Here is an 11,796-nt window from a genome sequence, read left to right on the forward strand (position 1 = left end):
ATTAAAAACCCAAATCAAAAAGAAGAAAAAAAAAAAAAATGAAGAAAAGGAAACGAGAATTCGTCCCAAAAAGAAAAGAAAAAAAGGAAACGATAAAAGGTAGAGAGTTGAGGAAGGTGAGTGATGGGTGGCCAGTCCCTTTAATTTTGATTTGGGAAGGAAGGAGAAACAGCATGTACAATGGTCCTTTTACTCACCCACTCATTATCTATTCACCACTCATTATCTTCTTGAACACTTTAGATCTCTAATAAAATTTATCTAATTTAAAGATTATTTAATCGTTCATATGAATAGAATAAATTGATGAATAATCACAAAAATATTATTACTTATCGTAATTATTGATTTGTTCAACATATATAAATAACTAAATGGTTTTCAAATTAATGAATTTCTCTAAACATATCTAATATAATAATAAAGAGGATAAACAATTAGAATATAATAAAATATAGTCAAACGTTGATAAAAAGAATAAACAATTCGAATATAATAAAATATAGACACATGTTATATCAGGCAAAAGAAGTATAATGATTAATTAGAGAGAAAAATATTGTATCAATACAATAGCATTAAACTAAACGAAAGACAAAAGTACAACAATCAGTGAGAGATTTTAAGTTGAAAACCAACTAATTCTCCCACTGTGTTTAGTGTTGTATATATACCCAAGTCGTGAAAGGAAAGCGGCTCATCCTCGCGTGCGTCTGCGTGCACTGACTCAATTATAGATTGGCATCCGCTACAGCGGCCACTGGCTCGCCGATGCCTTTTTATTTGAACAATCTGGTCTGGTCTGGGGAATGAATGAATGAATGAAATTGGAGTTGGAAGCAGAGGAATACTCGCTGAGTCGCTGTCGCCCGTGGTAAGAGTAACTTGTACCTCCAACTTTAATTACCTTTTAAGAATACTCCATACTCTAATTACTAATTGCTACTCTCTAATCCACGGTACCCCTTTCTTTCGTCTCTCTGGTACATTTTCATTTTCAATTTTGACAAGAAATGTAATTTTAGATTTTGTGACAACTTTGAGAGTGTGAAGAAGAAGCAGCAGCAGCGATAAACGAAAGAAACCTCCAACCCAATCCAATCTTCATTCTTTCCCTTCAGTTTCACAATGTAATGTACCGCTGTATTCTTTTCTTCATCTTTCCTATCGCTCTCATCTCCCGATCTAATCTCTTTTATCCCTAAATTTGTTCTGTATTTGAATTTTCAATTTTGACGTTACGGAGCAGAACGGAGTGCATTCTTCGAGATCCGGAATGGAACCACAATCATCACCCTTCTCATCATATTCAGCAGCACTTTGACATCGAGATTTGAGATTTGATTTCAGTGCGTGGACTACTTCGGACTGGTGTGGTCAGAGCTGCTGCTATATTTACCTAGGGCGGCTAGGGTTTCTCTTTTCTTCTTCTTCCCCCATGACTACTAAACGCGCTTACAAGCTACGTATCCTCTTCTTGGTTTATTTATTTCATTATGCCCTACAGTTTCCCTCCGTCATTGGCAGATTGCACACACACAATCTATGGTTCTCTTTTTTTCTTTAAACACACTTTTCTGTGTGTGTGTATGTTTGTATGTACGGGTATCAGATTCAGAATAATATCTCCCGTATTTTTATCCTTAACCTGGGTTGTGCCTCAGAGGAATTTGTAGCACATTCTGCAGCTGTGAATTGCCTCAAGATTGGCAGAAAATCTTCTAGAGTTCTTGTCACCGGCGGAGAAGATCACAAGGTCAATCTCTGGGCCATTGGGAAACCCAATGCCTTACTGGTAACCTACGCGCTCCCTCTCTCCTTGTGAGGTTAATATTGATGCTGCTGCAAATTTTCCAGAGAAATTGTATAGTTATCAACTTGGAACAAGTTTTGTTATTTCATTGAATCTAATCTTCTCGACATCCCTTCATGCCCAGAGTTTGTCTGGACACACCAGTGGAATTGATTCAGTAAGCTTTGATTCTTCAGAGGTCTTAGTAGCTGCAGGAGCTGCAAGTGGTACAATTAAGCTTTGGGATTTAGAGGAGGCAAAGAGTATGCGGTTTATTTATTTTATTTTATATTTTTTCTGCAATATCTTCCTTTAAATTCTGCCAAACAAGAGACTACCCCCTAACGAAACTGCACTGGGAGCTTTTTTAGATTTCTATTTTATGCTGTCAAATTGTCTTATATATATATATATTTTTTGGTTTTGGTATGTGATTTTTTGTGTAGTTGTTCGCACACTTACCGGTCACAGATCCAATTGTATATCTGTGGATTTTCATCCTTTTGGGGAGTTCTTTGCATCTGGCTCCTTAGATACAAATCTCAAAATATGGGATATCAGGAAGAAGGGGTGTATTCACACATACAAAGGCCATACTCGAGGGGTCAATGCTATCAGATTTACCCCAGATGGACGTTGGGTTGTTTCTGGTGGAGAGGACAACACTGTGAAGGTTACTATTTCTTTCCCCTTGCAAAGTAATTAATTCTATTTTCTTTGGCCATTATTATGGATGTTGATACATGTAATCTTTAGACAAATTATGCCATTTGATGTTTTTTCAGACAACAAATAAACTAAAATCTAATATTTCACAGTTGTGGGACCTGACCGCTGGAAAGCTGCTGCATGACTTCAAGTGTCATGAGGGCCAGGTTCAGTGCATAGACTTTCATCCCCACGAGTTTCTGCTAGCAACAGGTTGGTATCTTCTTTTGTACTCATCAGTAATGAGTTGAGCTGGTGTTATTAGCTGTATATTGCAGTGCATTGTTTCCTCGGGCAAATGAAAATGGGTGTCAATGTCCTTGGTATGTTCTGATAGTCCCGCGGATTATTGTTTATATATTGAGGTGCCATTTTGTCATCCTACAGCTCAAGATAGGCCATTGCTTCATTGTAGGCTGCTTCTTCCTTGCTATAGATAGTAGTTTTATCCACTGTTTTCATTTCTTATTGAAATTGGTTTTCCTATTATCTGGTTCTTAACTGCATCAGTTTGACCATTAGATATCCTGGTGTCTGGTGCTTTGTGTTGTTTAATGGGGCAGGAAAATCTATAAAGCATCTAGATATAAGTTGGAATATGCATATCTTTCCGAGACATTAGAAAAATTCTTTTACTAACTCTGACAGTAAAAGCTTACAAAGTAGTCCCCTTTATAGGCTAATTGGGTGGGACATGAGTCTGGAAAGATCCACATAATATACTTACAAATTCTAGTGACTAATTTGCGACACTTAAACACATTAATTTTGTAACTTAGAGAGACTTTAAGACACTAAACCTGCCGACTACATGTGTAAACTGCATTATTACATAAGAAGCTAGAGGGACTCTAGTTTATTGAATTTTGAACTTGGCTTCTGCATCCGTTAACTTAGTCCTCAACTAGTTTTCAACTATTAGTGTTAATATTTTGGTAAAAGAACGTAGGTGAGATTTTCCTATTCGTGACACATTGTCCCTTTCCAAACATAGATTTGAATGTCCAAAATTTCCGTATCAGGGCTTTACATGATCTATAAAGCTGGAGGCACTTGATTTCAATTAGTTCAGAACTTTTTCAGTGCTAATTTCAATTTATTGATCACCTTATACTCTACCCATTGAAAAGTCATGTGGATACATATTCTACCATGTTCTGACCTTTACGTCTTCGAGATTCCCCAAATAACCAAAGAATGACTAGTGAGTTTTCGTGTGTGTATCCGTTTTTAGTGGGAACTTGACGAGTCTATCTGTCTACAGTAGCTGTTTCATTTCTTAAAGTGGCTCTTTACCAGCTGTAAATTTTGGCGACGGAAAGTAACAATAATAGTGGCATTTCAAAATTGTGTGGTTGTTTCGAATATCAATAAAGTGTATAACATGCTGCTTCCAAGAGTGCTTATTACTTCTTTTATTCCAGGATATAAACAACCGTAAACTCTGGTAATCTGCATTCATTTACACTGCACCTGTTCTTGCATAGTATTTCACATATATTGCTTTCTTTATCCCCTCCTCACCTCCTTTTCAGGTTCAGCAGATAGAACTGTCAAATTTTGGGACCTTGAAACCTTCGAGCTAATTGGCTCTGCTGGACCTGAGGTGCTGTATACCTCTTGAATACATCTCTTGGCTCTTAATTTGTAAAAGTATTGGTCCATAATATCGCCAAGAAATTAAGATTTTCATGATTTTCTTTCTATTAAGGAGATTATCTATCTAATTTCTAGTTTCTAACAGACAACTGGAGTGCGTTCTTTGACTTTTAGCCCTGATGGGAGAGCCCTACTCTGTGGATTGCATGAAAGTTTAAAGGCAAGCTCATATAATCCTTCATAATAATCAGGATTATCAGATACGCATACTTAATAGTTTTACTGCATAGGTTTTCTCGTGGGAGCCAATAAGGTGCCATGATGCTGTGGAGGTGGGATGGTCTCGATTGTCAGATCTTAATGTTCATGAGGGAAAGCTTCTTGGATGCTCTTACAATCAGAGTTGTGTTGGAGTGTGGGTTGTAGACATCTCGGTATTATTCAGTTTATCTTTGTTCTTGGAGTGTTTTCTTGGTTTCTAGCCCTGGTGGTATTAACTATTGATTTAAAACTTATCTGTTGCTTGGTTAGCGCATTGAACCGTATGCAATTGGTAATGCCAGCAGATTGAGTGGGCATTCAGAATCTAAATCATTGTCTGGTGGGAATCTCTCTGTGCTCAATGAGATCGCTGCTAAATCTAGTTTGGGCCGGTTGTCTGTTTCACAAAATTCAGATTCTTTAGTGAAGGAAACAAAATCTCTTGGAAGGTTATCAGTTTCTCAGAATTCAGATCTCGTTAAGGAGCCAAAAATTATTGCATGTAGGCAAATTATTAGCCTTTTTTTAAATTTAATTTTTGCTGTGTTGCTGGGATTCTCAGATTTGTTTTATCACAGATCTTATCTTAGCTTTTTCACATTTCTTTATGTTATTACTTCATTCTGATGTTGACTGTTTAATGCCTGATTATCCTCTGAATGAAGCCACAGGAATTGTTCCTGGTGCTCCTCAAAGGATCAATATGAATTCCAGTCCAAAAACTATTGTGGCTAGTTCAGTGGCAGTTCCTAATGCATCAACCCTGAAGAGGAGTTCTACTAAGACCCATTCAACAGCTAATATTCCAACTTTTAACAAGTCTGATGTCATACCTGTAATTGTGCCAAGAACTAGTATGAGGTCAGAGCTGTCATCTGAGTCTAGAAAAGAGGTTAGCGTTGCTGGAAGACCACTGGCATTTTCTTTGCAGTCAAAGGCAACTGATTTCCGGAAGTTGTCCAATAGCAGAGAAGAAGTGGATAAGCCAGCTGTCTCTTCGGTGTCTGAATCCCCTGCTTCTAAGGCTATTGAATTAAGCAGTGCTGCAGATAAGAATGGCTTCTCAACAGTTTTAAGTTCAACTCAGGGAATACATGCTGAAAAGAACACAAAAGATGATATATATTTTGGACCTGGGAAGCATGAAACTAGTTCAATGATGGTGCCAACTGCAAGTTACCAGCATGAAAGTTGTATGTATCTAATCTTTAGTAGAACGCTTTCCCCTCATCCAATATATTCAATATATCGCCATTTAGTCTAATTTTGGATCTTGATTCTTGGGGTGGTTGTCAATTTTGGTATATATCTTATCTCAGTTTACTTATGCTTTTGAAGATGTTTATACATCAATGACGTGTCTATACGTGAGCCATAATATTGTAAGTCTGATGGATTTTCTAGTCTCTGCTACACAAGCCTTGGATATGTTAACACTTGAGATTATATTGATATTTTAAATATCTTTATTGGCAGAATATTTTAAATATTAGATTTATAATATCAGCTGCTCAAGCCTTCATGTGTGTGTGAGTTGGGGAGGTCGCCCTCCCCTCTGCCTGACCCCCTACTTGAATAATCGCTTTGTTGTACCAAAGTAATGTTGTGGCCATTTAAGTTTCTTGCATTATTTTGGAAATAAACAGTTTTCATATCAGTTGCAAAGGTTGTACAAGGCTGGTTGAATGAACCAATCATACAGTAGAACCACAAGCCATCTTATCTCCTTAAATCATCGGTAATCATTATTCCACATAGGTATTTATCAGATAGTCACCCAAGGAAGGCCTTCTCACTAGTGTGAAATCAAAGCAGATGGAGGTGTGATCATGAAAACCATAGTAAGAAATTAACCCTCTGAGGATGGTATTGCCAACCAAGGGAATGGGAAAATTCCTTACTCTGAAAATGGATTCTCTGGCGCATTTCTAATGGCTGTTATCAGAACATTTGTATGTTTTGCATATTCATTGCTGTCATTTGCCATGTGTTTTAATTTGGTCTCTCTATTGTATAGTATTGTATTCTATATTATCTTTAATGTTTTCTTTAATGATTGATGGCCTTTTACATGTGGGTTTGTCTATCTTTTATATACCCTTGAGACTGAGTGTCATATTGTCAAACCTTAAGCTACTATTTCTTTTTTCACCTTTCTTTCTTTTTTTTTGTTATTAAGATGAGGCTCCAGGGCACAAGGTGAGCAGAGAAGCATTTTCTGCTGAAGGTCAAAGAGGAGGTATAGGTCTTTTGCTTGTGTGTCATTTATATGACTAGTCTAGTGAAGTATGACCCAAGCTCTATATGGTATATCTAGGGAGATTGCACTCAATTGCTGTAAATTGGGAGAAAAGAGATAGATATTCTAACTACGAGGGACCTACTTCCAATGGTACCCTGGGAACAGCGTCTGCACCAAATATTATCCCTTTAAATGCGGTATGGCTACATCTTTGTTCTGCCTTTTTGTGCCATCTTTCTTTCTTGATACGCATCACAAATTGCACTTAAGAAAATGACATGGGAATACTCTGTCATTTTAAAAAAAAATGGCATTCAAGTTTTTAACCATGAGTTACACTTAATTGCAAATTGTGCCCAATTCTCAATGTACTTTTCTTTCCCCATAATGTCATGACATGAGGACTGACTGGAACCATGGATAGATCACTGTAGTAAAGACCATGGAACTGTATAAGATTTATTATTTTCTCATGTTAACTACTGGATGGTGTTTCATTTTGGTGGGCAAAAATTGTAACCAATACCATCTTCTTTTGGTTTGAAGTTTAAGCAGCGAGGTTATCCTACATCTACTGAAAAAGAAACAGTGTCTGCTAGTGATGAGGATGCTATTGCAGATCTCCTGGAAAAACACGATAAATTTGTTGGCTCCATGCAATCTCGTGTTGCCAAATTACAGGTTATATTTATTGGTTTTTGGACTCTTTTTAAGTTTTTATGTGGTGCTATTGTGTTCTATATGCATCTTTTCTTCCTTTACATGAATTTCGAGCATCATTAAGTTGATGGGAGCTCAATGCTTGTTAATTGGGGTTGCCAATAATGCTTAGGTCGACTATCTTTCAATAATTCATTGCATCCCATTTGTCTTCATAGAATTTCTTGAGCTTTTTTTCTTTCTGTTTGCATCTTAGTAGCCACAAAATGCAAGATTTTTTTAATGTTTTTTTGTAGCAGTTCTATCAGTGGTTTTTTTTTTTTTTTTTTTTTTTTTTTTTTTTTTGTGTGTTAGCAGTGTTTGGAATGGCAGATAAGGTTGGGGATAGATAGGGGCCCAGGATTTGGGTTAGGTTCCAAAATCATGGTTCCAAGTAGGAAGTTATATAAGAACTGCTGAGCTGCAAGCCTGCAATGAGGAACTACCAATCAGTGCTCAGTTACAATAATAAGACAATATTCGGGCGAATACTTTTAACTATCAACCAATAAGTTGATGAATGTTGTTGGTCTTTGCAGGTAGTCTATAGATATTGGGAAAGGAATGATGTTAAGGGGGTCCTTGGTGCAATGGAGAAGATGGCTGATCATGCTGTAAGTATATCCTGCAGTACTGTCTTAATTTAGTTTTTCTTGAGCCCTTAGTTTCTAGATACTATTGAACGTGGAGCACATCCCTTATAGTTATTTTATAGAACTACAGTTTATGTGTAATGTTTTTGCTTTTAATCCAGGTCATTGCGGATGTAGTCAGCATTATGACACAAAAAATTGATATTGTCACACTGGATATATGCACTTACCTTCTGCCACTCCTCACTGGCCTTCTAGAAAGTAACATGGATAGGTAAGAAGTTTTAGCAGTATCTTCCTTTTAAACAGCTTCTAGACACTTTACTTTGTATATTCATTTTGAGTTTTAGTTCTAGAAAGTAACTGTTCATATAATCTGAGCCATCTTAAAACAATAAAATTTGCCTGTTGTCATTTTCTATTGTTCTATCGCATAAGGAGGCTCACCATATCATAGATGTCCTCTGCTCCCCCAATATTTTCTCAACGCTATGCATACACAGAAGTATCATCCATTCATTTGTTTAGTTATAATTTGCTGTGGATTTCTGAGCATGCCGCACTTTTGGGTTTGAAATTGGAAAAGCTGTTGCAAGTTCTGTATGGGAAACCAGTCTCATATTTCTTTTAACTTAATATGCTTTGTGCCTTTGAAGTGATATATTTTCAATCATTTCTTTTAGGAGTGAGGCTTTGCCACTACATTAGCCTTGTTTTTCCTTAATATGGAAGGCCATGTGGATTTCTGGTGCACTATGGGCACCATATTCACAGGTTGGATATGAATGAAATGTGTGACATGCCATCTGTTGCCCATAAAATTTCACTAACGAGAACAATTGTTAGGAAATCAAGAAAAAAAGGCGGGGTAGGGTGTTGGTGGCTGTGAAAGAGTGGCCTCCAATAGCAATTTTCCGGTGTTGGATGGATGTTACCTGGGTGAAGTATATTTTATGACCCTAGATCCGGTTGCTTCGTGGTAGAATGACACACCCCTTGTGGTAGTCAAGCAGAATTTGATATGCAATAATAACATTCGTGATTAGCAAATAAAATAGCAACGTCCTTACTAGGTTTTGTGATTGGGATCTTTCATCTGCAATTTCGATGCTCATTATTTGACGGGCCTGATCTTTATTCAGGCATTTAGGCATTTCTTTGGAAATGCTGCTCAAGCTGGTTAGAGTGTTTGGTTCTGTGATCTATTCAGCAATATCTGCGTCGTCATCTGTTGGTGTTGATATTGAAGCCGAGAAAAGGTATGCTTTTTATTGTTCTGATATACATTTTTCTTTACCTTATATCTTAAGATTTAAGCATGATCAGATTTGAGGTGGCTATGTATTTTGAAATGGTTGCCCTAGGCTGGAGCGCTGCAACATCTGTTTTGTGGAGCTTGAAAAGGTCAAATGCTGTTTGCCGGCTCTAACCAGGTGCCTTTTTTTCTTTAGTTTACTTCAATCGGGGTCTTTTTCTGTCTCCTCATTTTAATTAATTATGTCGGAGATGCCAATATCCTTTTGTTCATTCATTTTTAACCATAGAAGAGGAGGATCAATTGCAAAGGCTGCACAGGAGTTGAATTTAGCTCTTCAGGAAGTTTCATGACGGAAAAAGTGTGCATAGTGAAAGTGCAGTTTGGAGGGAGTTTGTGCATTTTGGAGTAATGAACCCCTCCTCTTCTTGCAACACCGCTATGATGGTTCAATGCTCTCTGTGTTGTGTGGCCTGGCCGACTCGGGCAGTCCCTGGTTGTACATTAGTGCTAAGTGGAGATATTAACTACAAGCTAATTCTATACTATTCGCTAAAACGAGAGGCTAATTGTCGACATGTCGCTCTACGTCCTGTTTGCACAGTTTTGGGAACTTCCAATCCATTTCTGCTCAGCGAAAGAGATCACTGCTCCACTCCGTTCACCATTTACCATGTTCTGCTCAGCGAAAGAGATCACTGCTCCACTCCGTTTCACTATTAACCCAACATGGTAGCATCAAATTGGTTCTTCTTTTTTTTCGTTAATCTGATGATCAAATTGTATCCTTTGGCTGCATTAACAATTATTTAAGCGTATGTTATATTTTGCACCTTCAAATTTGGGTGCAATGACAATCTCATACCTTATCTTTACAAGATTGCAATGTCATACACAAACTTGTGTTTTAGTTATAGTCTCATATCTGTTAATCAATTTGCCAATTTGACAGTTAAATAATGTGTCAACTAGGAATCTCAAATTTTTATTGATATAAATATCAAATTTGTTCCACATAAAAAAAAAAAAAATCAATTAAAATCATTTGGCCCATTTGGTTGAACTAATCATTCCCACTGCAGTCGACGACACCGTGGTGTTGGGTTTTTCGAACCCATGATGAGTTTTAGATCTATTAGGAATTATAGATAGGATTTAGTGGGTTTCCCAATTGGAGTTGTTTTTCCAATTGGATTGGTTTTTCCAATTGAAGTTGTTTCCCCACCTAAGCTTGAACCTAACTGGAGTGTTCTCCCCCCTTAGCAATCATTAGTTCATTCTATCAGGAAAACTAAGGCAAACGATTGAAGAAGAAAAATAGTCTCTGTGCCCATGAAAACAAGGAGGCAAAACAATTTGTTTCGAGATTTGTTGTTGTATTATTTCATTCGTACCAAACCTTTGTCAGCTGCATCAACGCGAATGCGACTCTATCTAGCAGGAGGTTAGGCAGGCTAACCAACAAGAAAACTCTACCGCATATTGCTCAATGCTCAAGAGAAATAATAATATTAGATTGATCCATGTAAATGTGATTAAATACATACATTCAAGTGCAGTTGCAGTTTATTTGAAGCCAGATGAATCAACATCTTTTATAATTTTTATTTGATATATAATGTGTGAGGTGAGAGAGAGATTGATATATATGGATCGAACTAACCGAAATTGATCAAAGATATTCGAACTCATCCTCCTTGAGATGGGCGAAGAACTTAACGGCGCCACGGCCTTGAACATCGACGACGAACTGCACCTTATAAGGGAGATTGGCCGAAATCCGCTTGCCCTTCCACAGCCCAACGTACTGCTTGAGCTCACCTTCCATGCCAGTAATGTCCACCTCCGGAACTCTGGGCACGTGGTACACCTTCAGAGGCACCTTCACCCTAACCCTAGCTCCTATTTTGGAGAAGGCGGTGGCGGCGGGTTCATCTGATGATGTTGATGGAGAGACATCGGCGGCAGCAACCTCGCAAATAACCCTTCTACTTAATTTCCTCCTCCACGGGCAGTGGGTGAGAGCGGTGGGAGTGAGTTTGTGATGTGGAAATGAAACTGCCCAACAAGAAGGGAAAGAGAACGAGAACGATTTCAGCTGTCCCGCATCTGCTGCTGCCCTTAGGGATGAATTGAGGGATGAAGAGGCGGCAGCTGCTGCCACTGTTGCTATACCCATCGCTCCTGTGTCCGTCTGTCTATCTTTCCCTTATCTAATAAATCCCTCTCGGTGAACGCACACCCAGTCTTTATTTTCTTAGGGCTATCTCTCAACTCAATCTCCAAACCCCATATGCCCCACACCAAAATTCTTGGAATTTGGCCAAAAGTGGACCCTTCTGTCAAGACCAATCTGATATAACCACAACTATTGAGTAATTGCAAAAAAAGCTCCTCATTTAAGGTCAATCTGCAATTTACCAAAAACGCTTCTCTCTGCAACTACGCATATCAACCCTTCCAACTACCAGAGACCACGCTAGCCACCGGCCACCCCATCAAACTACTCTCATTATTCGAGTCATCACACCCGCCTTCAACCCACAGACCAAACCTAGCAAGAAATTCTAGTTGAAATTGCTCAGCTTCCCTTTGTCCATTGTGTTGTATGGTTTGTAAAAGTTGTGTTTGATTATATGCGCATCAA

The 11,796-nt window shown here is 38.0% G+C and overlaps 2 protein-coding genes across 7 annotated transcripts; one reads left to right on the forward strand and one right to left on the reverse strand.

Moving 5' to 3' along the window:
* Positions 1-667: 667 nt before the first annotated feature.
* Positions 668-10,059, forward strand: LOC103943244 (katanin p80 WD40 repeat-containing subunit B1 homolog KTN80.4). 6 transcript variants are annotated; one of them, XM_048584683.1, is made up of 20 exons: positions 668-874; positions 1,026-1,130; positions 1,250-1,466; positions 1,665-1,795; positions 1,938-2,055; positions 2,239-2,465; positions 2,611-2,713; positions 4,036-4,106; positions 4,245-4,319; positions 4,390-4,533; positions 4,631-4,862; positions 5,026-5,553; positions 6,540-6,599; positions 6,678-6,799; positions 7,149-7,283; positions 7,841-7,915; positions 8,056-8,168; positions 9,037-9,153; positions 9,221-9,327; positions 9,439-10,059. In XM_048584683.1, the coding sequence occupies exons 3-19, from the start codon at positions 1,439-1,441 to the stop codon at positions 9,321-9,323; spliced, it is 2,382 nt and encodes a 793-aa protein (XP_048440640.1). In that variant the 5' UTR covers positions 668-874; positions 1,026-1,130; positions 1,250-1,438; the 3' UTR covers positions 9,324-9,327; positions 9,439-10,059. The 6 variants fall into 6 exon arrangements, with proteins under 6 accessions (XP_048440640.1, XP_048440641.1, XP_009351774.1 ...); XM_048584684.1 differs by having other exon boundaries at positions 9,442-10,059; XM_009353499.3 differs by having other exon boundaries at positions 669-874; positions 9,259-9,327; positions 9,442-10,059.
* A 583-nt stretch (positions 10,060-10,642) lies between these two features.
* LOC125477523 (ferredoxin-thioredoxin reductase, variable chain-like) lies at positions 10,643-11,331 on the reverse strand. The gene has a single exon (XM_048584685.1). It carries the CDS (start codon positions 11,326-11,328, stop codon positions 10,822-10,824), a length of 507 nt encoding a protein of 168 aa, XP_048440642.1. The 5' UTR covers positions 11,329-11,331; the 3' UTR covers positions 10,643-10,821.
* Between the last annotated feature and the right edge of the window lie 465 nt (positions 11,332-11,796).

Source organism: the organism of the source record quoted next, unplaced genomic scaffold (genome assembly GCF_019419815.1).
Source record: "Pyrus x bretschneideri cultivar Hongxiangsu unplaced genomic scaffold, Pyrus_bretschneideri_v1 Contig22, whole genome shotgun sequence".
NCBI classification, from domain to species: domain Eukaryota; kingdom Viridiplantae; phylum Streptophyta; class Magnoliopsida; order Rosales; family Rosaceae; genus Pyrus; species Pyrus x bretschneideri.